The sequence below is a fragment of the Scyliorhinus canicula genome, chromosome 6 (genome assembly GCF_902713615.1).
Source record: "Scyliorhinus canicula chromosome 6, sScyCan1.1, whole genome shotgun sequence".
In the NCBI taxonomy this organism is placed as follows: domain Eukaryota; kingdom Metazoa; phylum Chordata; class Chondrichthyes; order Carcharhiniformes; family Scyliorhinidae; genus Scyliorhinus; species Scyliorhinus canicula.
In genome coordinates, this window is record NC_052151.1 from 1,045,918 (window position 1) to 1,071,807 (window position 25,890).

At 48.8% G+C, this 25,890-nt stretch overlaps 1 protein-coding gene across 1 annotated transcript in view; it reads right to left on the minus strand.

Moving 5' to 3' along the window:
* The window catches only part of LOC119966907 (phosphofurin acidic cluster sorting protein 1-like), a 268,465-nt gene extending 242,953 nt beyond the window's left edge, over positions 1-25,512 (minus strand). Inside the window, exons 1-4 of the mRNA XM_038798864.1 lie at positions 25,410-25,512; positions 25,313-25,328; positions 25,122-25,209; positions 324-413 (exon numbers count right to left, since the gene is read on the minus strand). Of these exons, the coding sequence (XP_038654792.1) occupies positions 324-413; positions 25,122-25,209; positions 25,313-25,328; positions 25,410-25,512 (297 nt within the window). The remainder of the gene's footprint in view (positions 1-323; positions 414-25,121; positions 25,210-25,312; positions 25,329-25,409) is intronic.
* Positions 25,513-25,890: the final 378 nt, after the last annotated feature.

Genomic DNA, 25,890 nt, shown 5'->3' on the forward strand with positions numbered 1-25,890 from the left:
AGTAGCGGGGTGCCCCTTTCAGAGGGCCGGGACCCTCTGGAACCCCCAGAGCAGTGGGTGCCCCTTTCAGAGGGCCGGGACCCTCTGGAACCCCCAGAGTAGCGGGGTGCCCCTTTCAGAGGGGAGGAAACCATCCGGAACCCTCAGAGCGGCGGGTATGAAGCGGTTTGTGATTGAGAAATTGGTGTGCAGATCTGGATGAAAGCAGGAACTCATCACACTAGCAGACAGGTGGATACCTCCTCACTTAATCTTCCAGAAAAGTTAACTAAAATTGTCATTTCACAACAGAAAGTGACAAAGTGTCTGTGTATAGTCGATACCTGCAAGGAAAATGTGAGCTCTAACTCCGTCTCCATCAGACCACCTGGGGGGAGAAGGTATTCATTCGATCTCAGGATTCGCTTCGAGCCCTATATTGACCAAAAGAGAGAGAGTTGCGTTATTCAGCATGCTGTATAAATCAGCCCAGTGACACCTCTGCCATTTGAAGGCACTGCTTGCTCCTGAACAGATTAGAAATGCTGCAAAGAGGGCCCAACGACGATGATGGGCCAGACTGGTGTTACAGTGAAACAGGATCTCAAAGTGCTGTTCGGAGTAAGACAACACAGCCGTAATGCCAAACATCTCCAGCCCCAGATTTTGAGTGTGGGAGAGTGAGAGAAGGAGCCAGTTGTTGGATCTGTGCTCACTGTGTTCAGACATGTAGGAGTGGAACCATTTATTTCTGTGTCAGAGAGAGGGCACCTTACCTGTTTCAACGTGGCAGCTAGTTCAACAGCTGCAAACGGCAAACAGATGTGCTTCAGGATATCTCCTTCCCTATTAATCCCCCTGGGGTTTGTTAGCTGGATGTACAAGCTGAACAAACCACTTACTAACAGGCATGGGGGGATTCTCCGACTTGATGCTGATCTGTGGCGTTTTGATGCACCTTCTGATGCTTGGCACATCATTGGCCGCACAGAAATATTCCTCAAAAAATGAGCCAATAGCAAATTCTGAGTATATAAAATTATATAAATGATAAGATAATGAAAGAGTTGAAGCCCTGACTGTATTGATTTTTCCTCACTACAAGTCACCTTCTCTCCTCGCCTGAGTACCTGGATTATTGGTCCATGCTGGATTCAGAAGTGCCGTCCAGGGCCTTGGGATCAGGCACAGTGCTGCAGTACTTCTTCCGGCCACTGCAGCGCTGTGTCTGAACGGCTGGAGAGTTGTCGCCCAATCTGACTGCGGACAGCTCTCCAAAGCAGGACTTCTGTCCAAGGATGGATGGACCTTCTGCCTGTGGCCAGGCAATGCTCAATTGAGTATAAAATGGACCTGTTAGAGATGGCAGGGACTCTCAGAATGGTGGGCACTGAGTTCTCGCTATCCTGAAAATTCAGGCCCTGGACAAAATCCAGGCTTGGGCTGATGAGTGAAAATGAGACTGAGGGGCGATATGATTGAGATGTGTAAAATTATGAGGGACATATATAAGTAGACAGGAAGAAACCTTTACCCTGGTGAAGGGGTCAATGACCAGGGGGCAGAGATTTACGGTCTGGGGCAGGAGGTTTAGAGGGGATGTGAGGAAAAACCTTTTGACCCAGAGGGTGGTGGGAGTCTGGAACTATCTGCCTGAAAGGGTGGTGGAGGTGGGAAGTGTTATGGGCCAGGGTTTAGAGAAGCCCAAAGTGTATCATAGAGTTCACCTGACCCACAACTTCTGAAAGATTGTAGTATGGGGAGCACACGGCCCACTCTACAGGTGTGGTACAGCAGAAATGGAAAAGTAATTTTTAAAGAAAAACAATGTTTATTCCATAAACTCAAGTTAACCTTTAAAAACATACAATGAACATCTTCGCAACCATTAATTCAAATACACCCCCCAAATACTACAACACTAAGTAATTCTCTAAGCTTTCCTTTTAACATCCACACGACTTAAAAACAAAACCTTTATCAGAAGCACATCAGGTTAAAGTCACTACTGAAAACATTTATAATTCTGAATTCACCAAATGATCCAGAGATAGTCTTTTGATGGCAGAGAGAACAGCAGTACACCTGCTTTGTCTGGCTTCAGCTCCAACACTGAAAACAAAACTAAAACACACCCTGTAGCAAACAGCCTGAAATGAAAGTAAAAAGCTGACAGACAGCCCAGCTCCACCCAGTGGAACAGAGAGCCAGTGGAACTAGTGAGAGGCAGTGGAACAGAGAGTCAGTGGAAATGGGGAGGGGCAGTGGAACGGAGACCAGTGGAAATGGGGAGGGGCAGTGGAACGGAGACCAGTGGAAATGGGGAGGGGCAGTGGTACAGAGAGCCAGTGGAAATGGGGAGGAGCAGTGGAACGGAGAGCCAGTGGAAATGGGGAGGGGCAGTGGAACGGAGAGCCAGTGTAAATGGGGAGGGGCAGTGGTACAGAGAGCCAGTGGAAATGGGGAGGGGCAGTGGAACGGAGAGCCAGTGGAAATGGGGAGGGGCAGTGGAACGGAGAGCCAGTGGAAATGGGGAGGGGCAGTGGAACGGAGACCAGTGGAAATGTGGAGCGACAATGGAACGGAGAGACAGTGGAAATGGGGAGGGGCAGTGGAACAGAGAGCCAGTGGAAATGGGGAGGGGCAGTGGAACGGAGAGCCAGTGGAAATTGGGAGGAGCAGTGGATCGGAGAGCCAGTGGAAATTGGGAGGAGCAGGTAGATGGAGGGGGCGGGGGGGGGGGGGGGGAGGTCAGGTTATGGTGGGATGGAGAACGATTGGCTGGTGAACCAACCCAATCTTCTCTTTTGGATGGTTAGCTGCAGAGTCGGATTGCTAGTGAGCCCAGAGTGGACCATTTGCCTTCTCTCCAAGACATATTGTACACTGTCTACAGGAAAGAAGATGGCAAAGGAGAGGATGTGGAAGGAGAATAAAGCTAAATCAAGTTCAGGGAAAATTGGTTATAAAGTAATTAAGAGATTGATCAATATTTCATCAAAATGTAATGTGAAATTATTTTGTTTAATTTTTCATGCGGATGTCACTGGCTAGACCAGCATTTATTGCCCATCCTTGAGAAGGTTGTGGTGAGTGGCCACCTTGAACCTCTGAGCCCATGTGGTTTAGGTACACCTACCATGCTGTGAGGGAGGGAGTTCCAGGATTTAGATCCAGTGACAGTGAATATTTGGAATTGTAGGTGTTCCCTTTAACTGCTCTGCTGCTTGTAGCCACTTGCAAACTCAGCCATGTTCAATATGGCTGGCAGGCCGAGTTCTAGAAACTCAATAGTGGACCTAACTGAGGAGCCTCTTCCACTCAGCTGACATAGAAGCATCGGTCTGCACCAGCCCTCTGAAAGGGCACTGTACCGAGGCCCACTCCCCCATCCTAACCCCACCTAACCTGGACATCTTTGGACTGTGGGAGGAAACCGGAGCACCCGGAGGAAACACACGGGGAGAACGTGCAGACTCCACATAATCACCCAAGACCAGAATATATTGAAAAGAGCATGAAATTAAATATATTCACAAGTTATATTCACAAGTTTCATTCCCAGTCTGCTGCATTAATTAATTTCAGCCTGCTAAAACTGAAGAACAAACGTGAACAACACAGTTGTGCCAGTGTTGTTCATTGCTTGAACAATCAGATCATTCTGAAAGTAAATTAGTGGGCTGTTGTGCTTGTTAAAGAAGTGACTGACTGCAATATTACATTGACCACTCAATTTCTCGGTAGTTGCGTTTGGAATAACGTAGGAGAGATTTACGGCAGCTATGAGAAAACAGGCCTGTGGTGAATGTGATTCACACTATATATAGTTGCCAATATCACTCCATGTATATATTTCGTTATCTACCCATTGTAAGTGCAGTTGCACTATCCGACCACCAGGGGGAATCGCTCTGGGTGTACACGAGAGTTGTACTGGGCTCCTCCCTTGGCTCCGCCCAGGACTCCTCCTCCTGGGACCGATGTATAAAGATCAGTGCCTTAGAGCCAGCCTGCCAGTTCACCTGAAGTTCAACGACGAATAGGCTGGCTCTATTGTAAGTGTATAAAAGCCTCTGTTCAGATCCAACTACACGTGTTCGCTGAATTGATGGTTCCATCAATTTAATACACTTAAGAAGTTGCCGAAGTAAAGCATGGAATCTGCTCTAAAACCAAGACGTCTAGAACTCGATCCGCAGGATGCAGAGGCGAAAGAAACCTTCTGCCACTGGCTGAAATGTTTTAAGGCCTACCTGGCTGAAATCAGCACTGCTGAAACTACGGAGGAACAAAAGCTCAGCCTACTGCACGCGAGGGTAAGCCACAGAATTTCTACACAACTAAATCCAGCCGGTTCCTACACCGCAGCGCTGGTGATTTTGGACAAAATGTATATTAGGCCCATGAACGAGGTCTTTGCCCGTCATGTGTTCACGACTCGCCGACAACGGGCTACTGAAACTTTAGCTGAATTTGTACGCGAGTTGAACAATCTCTCAAATGACTGCAATTACCAGGCCGTAACCGCGGCCGAACATAGGGAGCTTGCTGTGCGGGATGTTTTTGTAGCGGGCCTTTGATCTAGCTATGTACGCCAGAGACTATTAGAAAATGGGGCCCAGGGCTTAGAGACTATCGTAGAGGCTGCTATCACGATGGAAGTTTCCTTCCGCAGCCTCAACTCGTTTCCCGCGGACCCCACTAACCCAGCATGGGCCCCCGACCCGAGGACCCCCCAAGCCTGTGCCGCAAGGCCCCCCAGCTATCGCGCTGCCACAGCCGGTCCTACTGTCCCAGTCAACTACTCAAACTATCCAGCTGCTCCAGCTAATTACTCAGCTCCCCCAGCCAGCTACTCAGCTCGCCAAACCAGTTATTCAACTGCTCCAGCCTGCCGCTATTCAGCTCCCCAAACCAGTTATTCAACTGCTCCAGCCTGCCACTACTCAGCTCCCCAAACCAGTTATTCAACTGCTCCAGCCTGCCACTACTCAGCTCCCCAAACCAGTTATTCAACTGCTCCAGCCTGCCACTACTCAGCTCCCCAAACCAGTTATTCAACTGCTCCAGCCTGCCACTACTCAGCTCCCCAAACCAGTTATTCAACTGCTCCAGCCTGCCACTATTCAGCTCCCCAAACCAGTTATTCAACTGCTCCAGCCTGCCACTATTCAGCTCCCCAAACCAGTTATTCAACTGCTCCAGCCTGCCACTATTCAGCTCTCCAAACCAGTTATTCAACTGCTCCAGCCTGCCACTATTCAGCTCCCCAAACCAGTTATTCAACTGCTCCAGCCTGCCACTATTCAGCTCCCCAAACCAGTTATTCAACTGCCCCAGCCTGCCACTATTCAGCTCCCCAAACCAGTTATTCAGCAGCCCCAGCCTGCCACTTCTGTGGACAAAGCCAGCACCCGCGGCAGCACTGCTCAGCCCGATCCGCGACCTGCAGCAGCTGCGGGAAGAAAGGCCACTATGCTAAAGTGTGCCTCGGCAGAATGGCCCCAGCCCTCAACACCCTAACAGTCCAAAAACATCGCCCCCAGCACCAGCAGGCCTGCGGGGCCCAAAACGCTGCGGCCTACGCTCAGGCTCCGCCCCCTCCGGCCACGTGCGATCCATGGGGGCCGCCATCTTGGAGTCATCTTCATCACCACCCTCCACGTGCGATCCACGGGCCCTAGCTGCATCCCCAGACTCAAACAGCTCATCGGAGGAGTACGACCTCCCCGGGCAGTCACCACATGGCCCGCAACTCAGCGGTGTTCCTGCATCAAGCTCGCCAGAACGCAGCGGCATCTACTCGACAGGACGCCCGATCGGAAGAATTCGACTCCCCCGGGCACACACCACGCGGCCCGCAACTCAACGCAGTCACCCTCGACTAATCCCGCCCCGAGCATCTGAGAAATTCGATGACGGAGGTCCAGATCAACGGGTACAACACGTCGTGCCTCTTCGACTCTGGGAGCACAGAGAGCTTCATACACCCAGAGCTGGTAAGACGCTGTTTCCTCCCTATTTATCCCATCAATCAAACTATTGCCCTCGCTTCGGGCTCCCATTCCATCCAAATCCAAAGCCGCACTACAGCAACGCTAATGATTCGAGGCGCTAGCTATTCCAAATTTAAACTGTATGTCTTGCCCGACCTCTGCGCGCCACTCCTCTTAGGCTTGGATTTCCAATGTAATCTCCAGAGCCTCACCCTCAGCTTCGGCAGGCCCCTGCCCCCACTCACTATCTGCAGCCTCGCCACGCTGCGCATCTCCCCCCCTCCTCTCTTCGCCAACCTCACCCCGGATTGCAAACCGGTAGCCACCCGCAGCAGGCGGTACAGCCTGCAGGATAGGGTATTTATCAGAACGGAGGTCCGAAGGCTGCTCAGTGAGGGGATCATAGAGGCCAGTAATAGTCCCTGGAGAGCTCAGGTGGTGGTCGTCGATTATAGCCAGACCATCAATCGCTTTACGCTCCTAGACGCGTATCCCCTCCCCAGAATTGCAGACATGGTAAACCAGATCGCCCAATATCGGCTATTTTCCACGGTGGATCTGAAGTCTGCATACCACCAGCTCCCAATCCGCCCGGAGGACCGCCACTACACGGCGTTCGAGGCCGATGACCGCCTCTTCCATTTCCTCCGGGTTCCCTTCGGCGTCACTAACGGGGTTTCGGTGTTCCAACGAGCAATGGACCGAATGGTAGACCAGTACGGGCTGCGGGCCACGTTTCCGTATCTGGATAATGTTACCATCTGCGGCCATGACCAGCAGGACCACGACGCCAACCTCCACCGTTTTCTCCAGACGGCCCAAAAATTAAACCTTACATGTTCCGCACAAACAGACTGGCCATCCTCGGCTACATCGTGGAGAACGGAGTCCTGGGTCCAGACCCGGACCGCATGCGCCCCAAGGCCCTCAAACGGTGCTTGGATTGGATTGGATTGGATTTGTTTATTGTCACGTGTACCGAGGTACAGTGAAAAGTATTTTTCTGCGAGCAGCTCAACAGATCATTCAGTACATTGGAAGAAAGGGAATTGAACAGAATTCAAGAAAGTACATGAGAATACATAATAGGGCTACACAATATATACAATGTAACTACATAAGCATTGGCATCGGATGAAGCATACAGGGTGTAGTATTAATGAGGACAGTCCATAAAAGGGTCGTTTAGGAGTCTGGTGACAGTGGGGAAGAAGCTGTTTTTGAGTCTGTTCGTCCGTGTTCTCAGACTTCTGAATCTCCTGCCCGATGGAAGAAGTTGGAAAAGTGAGTAAGCCGGGTGGGAGGGATCCTTGATTATGCTGCCTGCTTTCCCCCGGCAGCGGGAGGTGTAGATGGAATCGATGTATGGGAGGCAGGTTCGTGTGATGGACTGGGCGGTATTCACGACTCTCTGAAGTTCCTTGCGGTCCTGGGCCGAGCAGTTGCCATACCAGGCTGTGATGCAGCCCGAGAGGATGCTCTCTATAGTGCATCTGTAAAAGTTGGTAAGGGTTAATGTGGACATGCCAAATTTCCTTAGTTTCCTGAGGAAGTAAAGGCGCTGTTGTGCTTTCTTGGTGATAGCGCGACATGAGTGGACAAGGATAGATTTTTGGTGATGTGCACCCCTAGGAATTTGAAACTGCTAACCATCTCTACCTCGGCTCCGTTGATGCTGACAGGGGTGTGTACAGTACTATGCTTCCTGAAGTCGATGACCAGCTCTTTAGTTTTGCTGGCATTAAGGGAGAGATTGTTGTCATTGCACCACTCCACTAGGTTCTCTATCTCCCTCCTGTATTCAGACTCGTCGTTGTTCGAGATCCGGCCCACTATGGTCGTATCGTCAGCAAACTTGTAGATAGAGTTGGAACCAAGTTTTGCCATGCAGTCGTGTGTGTACAGGGAGTAGAGTAGGGGGCTAAGTACGCAGCCTTGCGGGGCACCGGTGTTGAGGACTATTGTGGAGGAGGTGTTGGTGTTCATTCTTACTGACTGTGGTCGGTTGGTCAGAAAGTCAAGGATCCAGTTGCAGAGTGGAGAGCCAAGTCCTAAGTTTTGGAGCTTTGATATGAGCTTGGCTGGGATTATGGTGTTGAAGGCGGAGCTGTAGTCAATAAATAGCAGTCTGATGTAGGAGTCCTTGTTTTCGAGATGCTCTAGAGATGAGTGTAAGGCCAGGGAAATGGCGTCTGATGTGGACCGGTTGCGACGGTATGCGAATTGAAGTGGGTCAAGGCATTCCGGGAGTATGGAGGTGATGCGCTTCATGATCAGCCTCTCAAAGCACTTCATTACAACTGACGTCAGGGCCACCGGGCGGTAGTCATTGAGGCACGTTGCCTGGTTCTTCTTTGGTACCGGTATGATGGTGGTCTTCTTGAAGCAGGTGGGGACCTCGGAGTGGAGTAGGGATAGGTTAAAGATGTCTGTGAAAACCTCTGCCAGCTGGTCCGCGCAGGTTCTGAGTGCACGACCAGGGATCCCGTCCGGGCCCATCGCCTTCCGTGGGTTCACTTTCAGGAAGGCCGATCTGACTTCGGAAACTGTGATGGTGGGTATGGGTGAATTATGGGTTGCTGGGGCACTCGATAGCGGGTTGTTGGTTACCTGCTCAAACCGAGCATAGAATGCATTAAGTTCATCGGGGAGAGGTGCACTGCTGCCAGAGATACTGCTCGGCTTCGCTTTGTAGCCCGTTATGTTGCTTAGTCCTTGCCACAACCGCCGAGAGTCTGTCTGTGACTCCAGCTTAGTTTGATATTCTCTCTTGGCATCTCGGATGGCTTTGCGGAGGTCGTACCTGGATTTCTTGTATAGGACAGGGTCGTCTGCCTTGAACGCTTCAGCTCTGTCCTTCAGTAGGGAGTCAATCTCGCGACTGAGCCATGGTTTCTGGTTGGGGAACGTACGTACTGCTTTCTTTGGCACGCAGTCGTCCACACATTTGCTGATGAAGTCTGTGACCTGGGTCCAGACCCGGACCGCATGCGCCCCAAGGCCCTCAAATGGTGCTTGGGGCTCTTTTCATACTACGCCCAGTGGGTCCCCCAATATGCGGACAAAGCCTGCCCACTCTTCAAGGCCACACGATTTCCCCTGTCTGCTGAGGCGCGCCAGGCCTTCAGCTGCATCAGGGACGACATCGCCAAAGCAGCCATGCGGGCGGTGGATGAATCCACTCCCTTTCAGGTTGAGAGCGACGCCTCAGAGGTAGCTCTAGCAGCCACTTTAAACCAAACAGGGCGGCACGTTGCATTTTTCTCCCGTACCCTATCCGCTTCAGAGCTCCGACACTCCTCAGTCGAGAAGGAAGCACAAGCCATCGTGGACACTGCTGACATCGCAGGTAGGAGATTCACCCTCATTACCGACCAACGATCGGTTGCCTTTATGTTCGACAACTCGCAAAGGGGCAAAATTAAAAATGACAAAATTCTTCGGTGGAGGATTGAACTCTCCACCTACAATTACGATATCAAATATTGACCGGGGAAGTTCAACGAGCCCTCGGATGCCCTATCCCACGGGACATGCGCCAGCGTGCAAATCAGCCGTCTAAGAGCCTTCCACGATGACCTCTGCCACCCGGGGGTCACCCGGCTCGCCCACTACATCAGAGCCCGAAACCTGCCTTTCTCCAACGAGCAGGTAAAAGCGGTCACCAGGGACTGCCCGATCTGTGCGGAGTGCAAACCGCACTTCTATAGACCAGACAGGGCCCACCTGGTCAAGGCTTCTAGGCCCTTTGAACGCCTTGCGATCGATTTCAAAGGGCCACTCCCCTCCACTAACAAAAACATTTACTTCCTTAACATTATTGACGAGTTCTCCCGATTCCCCTTCGCCATTCCGTGCCCCGACATGACCTCCCACACAGTCATTAGGGCCCTGCATAGCATCTTCACCCTGTTCGGTTTCCCCAGCTACGTGCACAGCGAACGGGGTTCGTCCTTTATGAGCGACGAGCTGCGTCAGTACCTGCTCGACAAGGGCATCGCCTCGAGCAGGACTACCAGCTACAACCCCAGGGGGAACGGACAGGTGGAGAGGGAGAACGTGACGGTCTGGAAGACCGTCCTACTGACCCTCAGGTCCAGGAAGCTCCAAGTTTCCCAGTGGCAGGAAGTCCTCCCTGACGCGCTCCACGCAATTAGATCCCTCCTGTGTACAGCTACCAACCAAACCCCCCACGAGCGGCTCTTCATTTTTGCCAGGGGCACTACCACAGGGGTCTCACTCCCGGCGTGGCAGAGGACGCCAGGCCCGGTTCTCCTAAGGAAGCACGTCAGGGCGCACAAGACCGACCCCATTGTTGAAAAGGTGCACCTGCTTCATTCCAACCCACAGTGCGCATTTGTTGAGTTCCCGGACGGTCGCCAGGACACAGTATCCCTCCGGGACCTGGCACCCGCTGGATCCAGCCCCCCATCTACCCCCACCGAGGAACTCCTTTCCCCGTTCCCTATGTGGCCGCCCCCTTGCGCCCCCGATTCTGTGAGCTCACCCCACCAGTCCCGAGCGCCAGCACCAGCCCGCCCCCCGCGCCCCCAGTCTCCATTCGACCAGGAGGTGTATGAGGCCCGGACAAGACTGACCCCGGAGCTGGCAACCGTACCCCAGACCTCGACGCCCGCCCAGCCACCGCAAGAGGCTGCAACCCCGGTGCTCCGCAGATCAAAACGGACAATTCGTCCACTGGACAGACTGACTCTTTGAGCCATCTCCCCCGCCGGACTTGATTTTTTTAACAGGGGGTGAATGTGGTGAATGTGATTCACACTATATATAGTTGCCAATATCACTCCATGTGTATATGTTCGTTATCTACCCATTGTCAGTGCAGTTGCACTATCCGACCACCGGGGGAGTCGCTTTGGGAGTACGCGAGAGTTTGTACTGGGCTCCTCCCTTGGCTCCGCCCAGGACTCCTCCCCCTGGGACCAATGTATAAAGATCGGTGCCTTAGAGCCAGCCTGCCAGTTCACTTGAAGTTCAACGACGAATAGGCTGGCTCTATTGTAAGTGTATTAAAGCCTCTGCTTATGGGTGAGGTGCCTGTGTAACTACACGTGTTCGCTGAATTGATGGTTCCATCAAGGCCAATGAAAAGGCACGCAAATGGGACTCTGGCTGCATGTAGTAGCAAGTCTGCTGCTGAAGATGGCAGTGTTCAGCTAGTAGTGCACTTTATTTCTTCACTGTTTTGAAGTCGAACCTTCAGGTTCAGAGCCGAACTTCTCTGCCACTGGACGTCCCATCCTGCTCGTGGAACTCCTTTGCCAGCACGAATGGGCCGGCTTCTCCGCTGGAAGTGGCGAGCCGTCACTTTGATGCACCTTGCTGAAACAACAGAGGTGTGAGTCCGTGCACTGTGCACTTCCCACTCTCTCACCCTTCAGAAACCGGAAAACCCAGTCTGCGTGCTCCTCACCATAGCCCTTTCTCTGCTTATGGGTGAGGTGCCTGTGTAACTAGGGCACAGAATGTGGCAGCATTTAGGATGACAGCAAAAAGGAAAACAGGTCTGGAAAAAACCCTTTCACTGCTATACAGTTACTTATCCCGCAGTCCCACACATTTAAATATTCCTTCTCATATCTACTCTTAGTGGAATTAATAGGTTTCTACTGGCACGTCTGATTCTGTGACTGGAGATTCTGTGGAGATTCTGTGACTCGAAAACAAGGATTCCTACATCAGACTCCTATTTATTGACTACAGCTCCGCCTTCAACACCATAATCCCAGCCAAGCTCATATCAAAGCTCCAAAACCTAGGACTTGGCTCTCCAGGGGCTGGTTTAGCTCACAAGGCTAAATCGCTGGCTTTTAAAGCAGACCAAGCAGGCCAGCAGCACGGTTCGATTCCCGTACCAGCCTCCCCGGACAGGCGCCGGAATGTGGCGACTAGGGGTTTTTCACAGTAACTTCATTGAAGCCTACTCGTGACAATAAACGATTTTCATTTCATTTTCATTTCCACTCTGCAACTGGATCCTCGCTTTTCTGACCAACAGACCACAATTAGTAAGAATGAACAACACCTCCTCCACAATAGTCCTCAATACCGGGGCCCCGCAAGACTGCGTACTTAGCCCCCTACTCTACTCCCTGTACACACACGACTGTGTGGCAAAACTTGGTTCCAACTCCATCTCCAAGTTTGCTGACGATACGACCATAGTGGGCCGGATCTCGAATAACGACGAGTCAGAATACAGGAGGGAGATAGAGAACCTAGTGGGGTGGTGTAACGACAACAATCTCTCCCTCAATGGCAGCAAAACTAAAGAGCTGGTCATTGACTTCAGGAAGCAAAGTACTGTACACACCCCTGTCAGCATCAATGGGGCCGAGGTGGAGATGGTTAGCAGTTTCAAATTCCTAGGGGTGCACATCTCCAAAAATCTGTCCTGGTCCACCCACGTCGACGCTACCACCAAGAAAGCTCAACAGCGCCTATACTTCCTCAGGAAACTAAGGAAATTCAGAATCTCCACATTAACCCTTACCAACTTTTACAGATGCACTATAGAGAGCATCCTCTCGGGCTGCATCACAGCCTGGTATGGCAACTGCTTGGCTCAGGACCGCAAGAAACTTCAGAGAGTCGTGAATACAGCCCAGTCCATCACACAAACCTACCTCCCATCCATTGACTCCATCTGCACCTCCCGCTGCCGGGGGAAAGCGGGCAGCATAATCAAAGATCCCTCCCACCCGGCTTACTCACTCTTCCAACTTCTTCCATCGGGCAGGAGATTCAGAAGTCTGAGAACACGCACGAACAGACTCAAAAACAGCTTCTTCCCCACTGTCACCAGACTCCTAAATGACCCTCTTATTGACTGACCTCATTAACACTACACCCTGTATGCTTCATCCGATGCCGGTGCCTATGTAGTTACATTGTATACCTTGTGTTGCCCTATTATGTATTTTCTTTTATTCCCTTTTCTTCCATGTACTGAATGATCTGTTGAGCTGCTCGCAGAAAAATACTTTTCACTGTACCTCGGTACACGTGACAATAAACAAATCCAATGCAATCCAGAGTGTTATAGAGTGGGTTTTGCACTGAGTGCTGAGCTTGTGGCATTTGAGTGCTACAGTGAGAGTTTGGTGACTGAGGGAGTATAAGGGTTATTTAAAGTCTAGTATTTCTTTTATTTAGTTAATTAACTTAAAAGCTGCTGTTTGGTCTATAAGAAGGTGAATTTTGAATCAGCTTTAAACAAGGTTCTACTTGGACTTACTTGCAGCTGGAGCTTGTTAATTAGTTAATTGCATTAGGCCAGTTTTTAGAAGCTAGAGTCACAGTATAAATAGGGGCTAGATACAGTGCAGACTTTGTTTGCACTGAGTGCTGAGCTTGTGGCATTTGAGTGCTACAGTGAGAGTTTGGTGACTGAGGGAGTATAAGGGTTATTTAAAGTCTAGTATTTCTTTTATTTAGTTAATTAACTTAAAAGCTGCTGTTTGGTCTATAAGAAGGTGAATTTTGAATCAGCTTTAAACAAGGTTCTACTTGGACTTACTTGCAGCTGGAGCTTGTTAATTAGTTAATTGCATTAGGCCAGTTTTTAGAAGCTAGAGTCACAGTATAAATAGGGGCTAGATACAGTGCAGACTTTGTTTGCACTGAGTGCTGAGCTTGTGGCATTTGAGTGCTACAGTGAGAGTTTGGTGACTGAGGGAGTATAAGGGTTATTTAAAGTCTAGTATTTCTTTTATTTAGTTAATTAACTTAAAAGCTGCTGTTTGGTCTATAAGAAGGTGAATTTTGAATCCGCTTTAAACAAGGTTCTACTTGGACTTACTTGCAGCTGGAGCTTGTTAATTAGTTAATTGCATTAGGCCAGTTTTTAGAAGCTAGAGTCACAGTATAAATAGGGGCTAGATACAGTGCAGACTTTGTTTGCACTGAGTGCTGTGCTTGTGGCATTTGAGTGCTACAGTGAGAGTTTGGTGACTGAGGGAGTATAAGGGTTATTTAAAGTCTAGTATTTCTTTTATTTAGTTAATTAACTTAAAAGCTGCTGTTTGGTCTATAAGAAGGTGAATTTTGAATCAGCTTTAAACAAGGTTCTACTTGGACTTACTTGCAGCTGGAGCTTGTTAATTAGTTAATTGCATTAGGCCAGTTTTTAGAAGCTAGAGTCACAGTATAAATAGGGGCTAGATACAGTGCAGACTTTGTTTGCACTGAGTGCTGAGCTTGTGGCATTTGAGTGCTACAGTGAGAGTTTGGTGACTGAGGGAGTATAAGGGTTATTTAAAGTCTAGTATTTCTTTTATTTAGTTAATTAACTTAAAAGCTGCTGTTTGGTCTATAAGAAGGTGAATTTTGAATCAGCTTTAAACAAGGTTCTACTTGGACTTACTTGCAGCTGGAGCTTGTTAATTAGTTAATTGCATTAGGCCAGTTTTTAGAAGCTAGAGTCACAGTATAAATAGGGGCTAGATACAGTGCAGACTTTGTTTGCACTGAGTGCTGAGCTTGTGGCATTTGAGTGCTACAGTGAGAGTTTGGTGACTGAGGGAGTATAAGGGTTATTTAAAGTCTAGTATTTCTTTTATTTAGTTAATTAACTTAAAAGCTGCTGTTTGGTCTATAAGAAGGTGAATTTTGAATCAGCTTTAAACAAGGTTCTACTTGGACTTACTTGCAGCTGGAGCTTGTTAATTAGTTAATTGCATTAGGCCAGTTTTTAGAAGCTAGAGTCACAGTATAAATAGGGGCTAGATACAGTGCAGACTTTGTTTGCACTGAGTGCTGAGCTTGTGGCATTTGAGTGCTACAGTGAGAGTTTGGTGACTGAGGGAGTTAGGTGAGGAGGGAGTAAGGTGCTCCTGACATTTAATTTCATATATTTATCAAAGAGCGTGAAGGGAGCCAGGAGTTTAGAGTACAGCTGACTGGAAGTAGAGTCGGAGGTCCAGTTGGTCCACGGGGCAGCTAATTCTGTAAAGTAAGAGGGGATGGAGGCTAGGGCAGTTGCATGCTCCTCCTGTAGGATGTGGGTGGTGAGGGATACCACCGGTGTCCCCGCTGACTATACCTGCGGGAAGTGCACCCAACTCCAGCTCCTCAGAGACCGTGTTAAGGTACTGGAGCTGGAGCTGGATGAACTTCGGATCATCCGGGAGGCAGAGGGGGTCATAGAGAAGAGTTACAGGGAGGTAGCCACACCAAAGGTACTGGACAAGAGTAGCTGGGTTACAGTCAGGGGAAAGAAAACTAACAGGCAGACAGTGCAGGGATCCCTCGTGGCCATTCCCCTTCAAAACAAGTATACCGTTTTGGATGCTGTTGGGGGGGATGACCTACCGGGGGAAGGCCCCAGCGGCCAGGTCTCTGGCACTGAGTCTGGCTCTGGGGCTCAGAAGGGAAGGGGGGAGCATAGAAAAGCAATAGTAATAGGAGATTCAATGGTTAGGGGAATAGATAGGAGATTCTGTGGTCGCGAGCGAGACTCCCGAAAGGTATGTTGCCTCCCGGGTGCCAGGGCCAGGGATGTCTCTGATCGTGTCTTCAGGATCCTGAAGGGGGAGGGTGAGCAGCCAGAAGTCGTGGTGCACATTGGTACCAACGATGTAGGTAGGAAAAAGGGTGTGGAGGTAATAAACAAGTTTAGGGAGTTAGGCTGGAAGTTAAGGGCCAGGACAGACAGAGTTGTCATCTCTGGTTTGTTGCCGGTGCCACGTGATAGCGAGGCTAGGAATAGGGAGAGAGTGCAGTTGAACACGTGGCTGCAGGAATGGTGTAGGAGGGAGGGCTTCAGGTATTTGGATAATTGGAGCGCATTCTGGGGAAGGTGGGACCTGTACAAGCAGGACGGGTTGCATCTGAACCAGAGGGGCATCAATATCCTGGGGGGGAGGTTTTCTAGTACTCTTCGGGAGGGTTTAAACTAATTTGGCAGGGGAATGGGAACCGGATCTGTAGTCCAGCAACTAAGGTAGACGATAGTCAAGACGCCAAAGCACGTAGTGATGCAGTGGGGAAGGTAACAATGACAAAGGAGAGTACTTGCAGGCAAGGAGATGGGTTGAAGTGTGTATACTTTAATGCAAGAAGCATCAGGAATAAGGTGGGTGAACTTAATGCATGGATCGGTACTTGGGACTACGATGTGGTGGCCATCACGGAAACTTGGATAGAAGAGGGGCAGAAATGGTTGTTGGAGGTCCCTGGTTATAGATGTTTCAACAAGATTAGGGAGGATGGTAAAAGAGGTGGGGGGGTGGCATTGTTAATTAGAGATAGTATAACAGCTGCAGAAAGACAGTTCGAGGGGGATCTGCCTACTGAGGTAATATGGGTTGAAGTTAGAAATAGGAAAGGAGCAGTCACCTTGTTGGGAGTGTTCTATAGGCCCCCCAATAGCAGCAGAGATGTGGAGGAACAGATTGGGAAACAGATTCTGGAAAGGTGCAGAAGTCACAGGGTAGTAGTCATGGGCGACTTCAACTTCCCAAACATTGAGTGGAAACTCTTTAGATCAAATAGTTTGGATGGGGTAGTGTTTGTGCAGTGTGTCCAGGAAGCTTTTCTAACACAGTATGTAGATTGTCCGACCAGAGGGGAGGCCATATTGGATTTAGTACTTGGTAATGAACCAGGGCAGGTGATAGATTTGTTAGTGGGGGAGCATTTTGGAGGTAGTGACCACAATTCTGTGACTTTCACTTTAGTAATGGAGAGGGATAGGTGCGAGCAACAGGGCAAGGTTTATAATTGGGGGAAGGGTAAATACAATGCTGTCAGACAAGAATTGAAGTGCAGAAGTTGGGAACATAGGCTGTCAGGGAAGGACACAAGTGAAATGTGGAACTTGTTCAAGGATCAGGTACTGCGTGTCTTTGATATGTATGTCCCTGTCAGGCAGGGAAGAGATGGTCGAGTGAGGGAACCATGGTTGACAAGAGAGGTTGAATGTCTTGTTAAGAGGAAGAAGGAGACTTATGTAAGGCTGAAGAAACAAGGTTCAGACAGGGCGCTGGAGGGATACAAGATAGCCAGGAGGGAACTGAAGAAAGGGATTAGGAGAGCTAAGAGAGGGCATGAAAAATCTTTGGCGGGTAGGATCAAGGAAAACCCCAAGGCCTTTTACACATACGTGAGAAATATGAGAATGACTAGAGTGAGAGTAGGTCCGATTAAGGACAGTAGCGGGAGATTGTGTATTGAGTCTGAAGAGATAGGAGAGGTCTTGAACAAGTATTTTTCTTCAGTATTTACAAATGAGAGGGGCCATATTGTTGGAGAGGACAGCGTGAAGCAGACTGATAAGCTTGAGGAGATACTTGTCAGGAAGGAAGATGTGTTGCGCGTTTTGAAAAACTTGAGGATAGACAAGTCCCCCGGGCCTGACGGGATATATCCAAGGATTCTATGGGAAGCAAGAAATGAAATTGCAGAGCCGTTGGCAATGATCTTTTCGTCCTCGCTGTCAACAGGGGTGGTACCAGAGGATTGGAGAGTGGCGAATGTCGTGCCCCTGTTCAAAAAAGGGAATAGGGATAACCCTGGGAATTACAGGCCAGTTAGTCTTACTTCGGTGGTAGGCAAAGTAATGGAAAGGGTACTGAGGGATAGGATTTCTGAGCATCTGGAAAGGCATTGTTTGATTAGGGATAGTCAGCACGGATTTGTGAGGGGTAGGTCTTGCCTTACAAGTCTTATTGAATTCTTTGAGGAGGTGACCAAGCATGTGGATGAAGGTAAAGCAGTGGATGTAGTGTACATGGATTTTAGTAAGGCATTTGATAAGGTTCCCCATGGTAGGCTTATGCAGAAAGTAAGGAGGCATGGGATAGTGGGAAATTTGGCCAGTTGGATAACAAACTGGCTAACCGATAGAAGACAGAGAGTTGTGGTGGATGGTAAATATTCAGCCTGGAGCCCAGTTATCAGTGGCGTACCGCAGGGATCAGTTCTGGGTCCTCTGCTGTTTGTGATTTTCATTAACGACTTGGATGAGGGAGTTGAAGGGTGGGTCAGTAAATTTGCAGATGATACGAAGATTGGTGGAGTTGTGGATAGTGAGGAGGGCTGTTGTCGGCTTCAAAGAGACATAGATAGAATGCAGAGCTGGGCTGAGAAGTGGCAGATGGAGTTTAACCCTGACAAGTGTGAGGTTGTCCATTTTGGAAGGACAAATCTGAATGCGGAATACAGGGTTAATGGTAGGGTTCTTGGCAATGTGGAGGAGCAGAGAGATCTTGGGGTCTATGTTCATTGTTCTTTGAAAGTTGCCACTCAAGTGGATAGAGCTGTGAAGAAGGCCTATGGTGTGCTAGCGTTCATTAGCAGAGGGATTGAATTTAAGAGCCGTGAGGTGATGATGCAGCTGTACAAAACCTTGGTCAGGCCACATTTGGAGTACTGTGTGCAGTTCTGGTCACCTCATTTTAGGAAGGATGTGGAAGCTTTGGAAAAGGTGCAGAGGAGATTTACCAGGATGTTGCCTGGAATGGAGAGTAGGTCATACGAGGAAAGATTGAGGGTGCTGGGCCTTTTCTCATTGGAACGGAGAAGGATGAGGGGCGACTTGATAGAGGTTTATAAGATGATCAGGGGAATAGATAGAGTAGATAGTCAGAGACTTTTTCCCCGGGTGGAACACACCATTACAAGGGGACATAAATTTAAGATAAATGGTGGAAGATATAGAGGGGATGTCAGAGGTAGGTTCTTTACCCAGAGAGTAGTGGGGGCATGGAATGCACTGCCTGTGGTAGTAGTTGAGTCAGAAAATTTATGGACCTTCAAACGGCTATTGGATAGGTACTTGGATTAGGGTAGAATAAGGGAGTGTAGGTTAACTTCTTAAGGGCAGCACGGTAGCATTGTGGATAGCACAATTGCTTCACAGCTCCAGGGTCCCAAGTTCGATTTCGACTTGGGTCGCTGTCTGTGTGGAGTCTGCACATCCTCCCCGTGACTGCGTGGGTTTCCTCCGGGTACTCCGGTTTCCTCCCACAGTCCAAAGATGTGCAGGTTGGGTGGATTGGCCATGACAAATTGTCCAAAATTCTATGATTAACCTAGGACAAAAGTTCGGCGCAACATCGTGGGCCGAAGGGCCTGTTCTGTGCTGTATTTCTCTATCTATCTAAAAGGAACAGATGGATGTGAGAAGTGACACCAAGACAATACGTGACTGTTCAAACTGAATGACTGCAGCTGCTCTGGTGTGAGTCAGAGAGGATTTGATTTAAGATGATGAAGGAATGGGACTGATTAGCTAGAAACAGGCTATTTTCATTGATCTGAATGGTCTAGAACAGGGGTGGGCAAACTACGGCCCGCCAAAGGTATTTCTGCGGCCCACCAAGTCATTAAAAAAAAAAAAAAAAAAATTTTTTTTTAAAAATTTTTTTTTAAGGATAATGGGGGGGGGGGGGGGGGGCTGTTGGGTTACTTACTGGTATAGGGTGGATACGTTGACTTGAGTAGGGTGACCATTGCTCGGCACAACGTCGAGGGCCGAAGGGCCTGTTCTGTGCTGTACTGTTCTATGTTCTATATGAGGCACCCAGAATCATAACCGGGTGAAGTAATTATTTTACTTAATATACTATGCGGCCCTTTGTGAATTGTGAATTTCTGAATGTGGCCCTTGCACGGAAAAGTTTGCCCACCCCTGGTCTAGAACAAGGCCATGTAATTCGAGCAGGAGAAACCATTTTCACAGAGGGTTGTGAGGCAATGCAACCCATTGGTGCAGTTAATGATTGACCAGAGACCACGTCAACATCCCAGAACCAATCCAATAATCAATGGAAAGAGAATAAAGTAACATACGAACAAAGTGAGCACAGCAAGTTAGAACAACAGCTCTTGTGAAGGAATAAACCAACACGGCCTGTCTGTCTCATGTGATTCTATGGAGGGTAAAACTTGTCAATGAATACAGCTTCATGCAGAGCGAATGGTGAGCAATGAATGGGCAAAAGGCCTCAAACGCAAATTAAAGCAAAACATATGTTCCATTTCATATTGCTTCTGAAACTGGATCAGAATCAGAGACTGTACACAGTAAACGCGATTATGCAAATACTTAGCAGCATAAACAATTGGAACTGTCTCAAAGCCACAGTCATCGATGTAATATCTCACTTTGTTTGTCCCAAACGAGAGAAGGCTCCAACTTGTGAAGAGTTTGGATTTCACTCTACTCTGCTGTAGACCAAATAGACTTTTCCTTGGTCCTCAAAAATGTCACTGACACACAAATAATACTCCAGGAGAACATTGTAAAATCAAATGAATAAGAGTTAGAGAGATAGTAACACCCCCGCTGCTTTGTTCCGTTCTGGGGAGATTGGGGTAAGAACGTAGATGTTTCTTAAAGTAGGAAACAAATTGTGGGAGGAAGGAAAGTTTATGATAGAATTGGGACCCTGGAAGTAACTTTTCCCCTTAGTACAGGGGTCAATAACCAGGGGGCATAGATTTAAGGCAAGGGGCAGTAGATGGAGAAGGTATCTGAGGGAAAAACCTTTTCACCCGGAGGATGGAGGGAATCTGTAACTCACTACCTGAAAGGGTGGTAGAGGAGGGAATCCTCACAACATTTAAGAAGTATTTCAATGAGCAGTTGAACACAGCATACAAGGCTACAGACCAAATACTGGAAAATGGGATTAGAATAGGTAGGTGCTTGATGGCTGGTGCAGACTCGAAGGCCGAAGGGCCTCTTTCTGTGCTGTAAAACTCAGTCACTCTATTTCAAAAGGAAAATGCACAATTGGCAAGGATTACAACTGAATAAAACATGAAGTTTATTTTTACCCAAAAGTAGAAGCCGTAAATATAACATGAAAGATCTGTATATTCTGGAAAAGGAAACTTCCAAAGGGATGTAAAAGCAATAGGTTTAAAGATGAAAAGGGAAAACATATTTAAAGAGAGATTGAAGGTTGTATAGATGGATGTGGCCATGTGATCCTGAAGAGCATGTGCTCTGAAACAGACCAGTGAAGAAAATCTATGAGGACTGTTGCCTAAACAGAAATGTTTTGAGAAATGTTGGTAGAACTAGTACTAACTGTGTAAATGTAATCTGGGGCGGGATTCTCCGACCCCCCGCCGGGTCGGAGAATCACCAGGGGCGGCGTGAATCCCACCCCCGCCGGCTGCTGAATTCTCCGGCACCGAAGATTTGGTGGGGGCGGGAATCGCGCCCTGCCGGTCGGGGGCTGTTGGCAGCGGCCCCCGTAACGTTTCTCCGGCCCGCGTTGGCTGCCTGTTTTTGGCCGGACCCGACAGGTACTTACCGGCAGGACCTGGCTCCGCGGGCATACAGGGGGGGGTGCAGGGGAATCTGGCCCCGGTAGGTGCCCCCATGGTGGATGGGCCACGATCGGAGCCCACTGATCCGCGGGCGGGCCTATGCCGTGGGGGCACTCTATTCCTCCATGTCGTCCGCTTTAACAGTCGGCGATGGCCAACTCGGAAATGAACCCCCTGCGCATGCGCTGGGATGACACCAGCACATGCTGGCGCTCCCGTGCATGCGCCAACTCGCGCCGGCCGGTGGAGGCCCTTCGGCGCCGGTTGGCGTGGTGCCAAGCCCCTTCCACACTCGCCGGCGTGGCGCAAACCACTCCGGCGCCGGCCTAGCCCCTGAAGGTGCGAAGGATTCTGCACCTTCGGGGCAGCCCGACGCCAGAGCGGTTCACACCACTCCTTTGCGCCGGAGTTGCCCGCCCTGCCGGATAGCGGAGAATCCCGCCACTGGTGTGTTTAAGTTTTTGTTTTCTAAATAAATGGGTAAATTTGAAATCTCCCCCGACCCACAGGTTGAAATCTCAAAAAGTTATTTAAAATTCTTGCCTCTGGTTTTAGTGCAGATACCTCATAATAAAATACAAATTGCAAACTGCTGTGATAGTTTGTCCAAGTTTCCCTTTGGGATTTTGGCAGCCCAGCAATTGCCATCTGCCATATTGTAACAACCACCTCCCATGCAACGTGTAAACCTGACCAGGGAAGGATGGCAGATTTCCTCCTCCAACGGGGCATTGGCAAACCAGATTACCATCGATCACTGAAACTAACTTTCAATTCCAGATTTATTAATTTAAATTCCACCTGCTTGGTTGCCCTACTGGCATTTGAGCCCATGTTCTCTGGATTACTAGCCCAGTGACACTACCACTACACCACCTCCACTACACCACCTCCCTATGTTTTTATTCAGAGCCCAGGATCCTGTATGTCTTATTAAGCACATTCTCAGCCTATCCTGCCACCCTCAAGTGATTTATTTTTAAATTTGTTCATGAGTGGGCATCACTGGTTGCCCATCCCTAATGGCCTTGGGGGGGGGGGGGGCAGTTAAAATTCAACCACGTAACTGTGATCTGGAATCACATGTAGGCCATACCAGGCAAAGGCGGCATTAGTGAACCAGATAGGATTTTATCACAATGGGTTTATATGATCACCATTAGACTTTTAATTCCAGATTTTCACTGCATTCAAATTTCACTATCAGCGGTGGTGGGATTTGAACCTGGGTCTCTGGTTTACTGATCCAGTGGCAATACCACTATTCCACTGCCTCCCCTATACACCCAGTTATAATAATACTCTGATATTTTACTAGGCTTACATTAACACTGCAATGAAGTTACTGTGAAAAGCCCCTAGTTGCCACATTCCAGCGCCTGTTCGGGTCACAGAGGGAGAATTCAGAATGTCCAATTCACCTAACAGCACGTCTTTCGGGACTTGGAGGAAACCGGAGCACCCGGAGGAAACCCACGCAGACACGGGGAGATCGTGCAGACTCCGCACTGACAGTGACCCAAGCTGGAATCGAACCTGGGATCCTGCCGTTGTGAGGCAGCAGTGCTAACCATTGTGCCGCTATTCTCTCTGTTCCTGCACCCATTTTAGAGTTCTACTCTATTTTATATCGTCTCTCCTCATTCTTCCTACCAAAATGTATCACTTCACACTTCTCTGCGTTAAATTCTATCTGCCACATGTCTGCCTGTTCCACCAACGTGTCTCTGACGCCTGGCAGTCTACCACGATCCTCCTCACAGTTCACAATAGTTTCAAGTTTAGTGTTACCTGCAAATTTTGAAATGACGTCCGGTATCCCCCCCCAGTGTAGGTCATTCATATGTATGAAGAGAAGCAATGGTCCTCTTGTAGACCTGCCTGTTGGGGTGGTAATGAGCCAGGATGTTTGATGATGCTAACTACTGCATTCCCTTTGTGAAGGCTTCATCCTGTGATACTTGCCACGATCACTAACAGTGTGTGCAGGGGTGATAATAAAGTGATCAAGTTTGGGATAAATTTCCCATAGCAGTTTATGAGGCCTAGTAAAGATTTGAATTCTGACGTATTTTGCGTGGTTGGTGCCTCTTTGCTTGCCTTCACTTTATCCTCCATGTGGTGTAGGTCTTTTCTATCGACTCTGTACCTGAGATAGATCACTTTGCCTGCCTGCATTTTTTCAGTTGCGACAGACACTTGCATCAGAAAATCATCTCAAAACCTCCTCCAGGTTTGCTAGGAGGTCTTTTTCTGTGGTTCCTGTGATTAGTACGCCGGCTAAGTATACTGCCACCTTAGGTAGTCCTTGGAGAATGTCATCCATCACACGTTGAAACATAGCACATGCTGACGAAGGGCAAGCATGTGTATATTCGTTTAAACCCTTAAGAGTGTTAATCATCACATACTTCCTAGATGATTCATCTATTTCTAGCTGGAGGTAGGAATGGCTCATATCTAGTTTAGTGAAGGTTTGACCCTGCCAGTTTGGCACACAGATATGAACGTGAGGCTTTATTTACCGTTAGTCTATAATTCCCGCAAAGGTGGACCGACTTGTCGGGCTTGAGGACAGGGACTCCTGGTGTAGCCCACTCTTTGAACTACACTGGTCGTATTATCCAGAAGCTCTCTAACCACTCAAGTTCAGTCTCTGCTTTGGTAATTAAAGCATACAGGACTGGGTGTGCTCTGAAATATTTGGGTAGGATGTAGGGTCCACAAAAATCTTTTCCCTTCCTCCCTTTATTCTACAAAGGCCTTCTTGGAATACCTTGGGGTATTTGCCAATGGCCTGGTAGATCTGGTCAATGGTTTAAAATGTGTACCCAGTCCAGACAGATCCTCTGGAGTCAGTCACTGCCTAAGAGGTTGGGTCCTGGTCGTCGAACAACAAAGTTACAAAGGTAACTGGGCCATACTGGTCCCCATCATCTTCAAATGTTCCCCTGTATATGTGGTCACCTGGTATCTCGCAGGCCAAGGTGCAAGATGCCGATCTGGAGATGACAGCTCCCATATCCACCTCCATTTCTAGCAAATGACTGTTGACCAGAAGTGTTATCTTTGACTGGGCAACCTAAGGGGTGATGTTTAGTTACATCGTTTCGTGATCTGAAAGACGTTTAAGGCCCGGGCCTGAGGTGATTTAGGCTCCGGCCTGGGTGCCATGTGTACTGCTGATTCTGGCAGCCTTGCCTGGGTCCTCTCCTTTGGCCACACTTACAGCAGACTTGCGGCTGACCCTTGTATCTTCCCGGGATTATAGGATTCAAGGATTATCTGGCCGCCTTTTGAGATGCGTCAGATTGATCTGGTTGAATGTTGGGTTGGTGGTGGGTGAGGCACGGGGGAGCCTTCACTGGTAATTCTGTATGAGGGTCCTCCCCCCCACCCACAGGCTGAAAACGCTTCTGTCCATCATCCCTCTGAGTTCTTGGGCCCTTTTCCCAGCGTTCTCCAAAGGTAGTGCTAATTCTGTACCCCTTTTCAGGTCAAGGGTGGGTTCTGCCAGCAATTCCTTTTGCATCACTACATTATTGATCCCACACATAGTATCTTGTTGCAAAGAACAAAGAAAATTACAGCGCAGGAACAAATGATCGGTATGTTCCATTGTGGGAAACTGGATATACTCCACACATGTCTAAGGAGTGCTGCGCATCAACTAGCAAAGCTAACAGAACACTGAACTGTGCAAAGCAAAAGGGTTCATTCCCCAGTCCATCCATGTTGGAGCAAATTTCTCTTTTTTTCCCTTGTTGCACTTACTGCCAATGAAATACTAAATTCAAAGCCTGTGTCTCCTCTGTTTAAATTAGATCAGATGCTTACCTGGATTTTCACAGCAATGACCACAGAGTTCAGATCTTTGTCAAGTTCTCGAAGTACAGTCAGTTTCTTTAATGTCAGGCTGCAGAGTCTAAAAAGAGAAGAACAGTAATGACTAATTATTCAATTAGTCCTATATTAGCACAATCAGGTGCTAACTAACAATGATGAGGGGGTCACTAAAAGAAAAATACTGGAATTGCTGGATATCTGGTTCAAGAACAAAAAGTACTCAGCAGATAATGCAACATCTCGGAAGAGAAAAGGAGTTAATTTTCACGTCAAGCTGACCTGTCATCAGACGGTTGATTGAAGTAATGAAGCAGTCATTATATGGAGAGGGTTCCAATGGTGAGACTGGGCACAGTTTCAAGCCCAGGAAACAGAGTTCCATTTTGGGAGCTAATAGGGGGGGTAGTCCACGGCACCTGCAGTGCAGATTACCACCCGTTATCAGATGGGACACTGTTTTTCTGGCCAGAGTGAGGAAGGCGCTGCCAAGGCTGCCCTTACCTCACTTTCTAAACTGACGAGCTGCCCCGATCAGCCGACAGCCCTCAGACTCCACACCATGGCCTCCAGAACCCACAAACTACCACTGAGGGCTTCCTCAAGCACAAACTCAAGCATGTTTTAAAGGGAGGGCACCCCTGGTCCCACACCCTGGCAGGGATAACAACACGGTGACCTTGGCAGTGCTAGATGGCAGTGCCATTGCAGCCATACGGCACTGTCAGGGTGGCCGGGTGCCAGGGACATGGCGCCTGGCTAG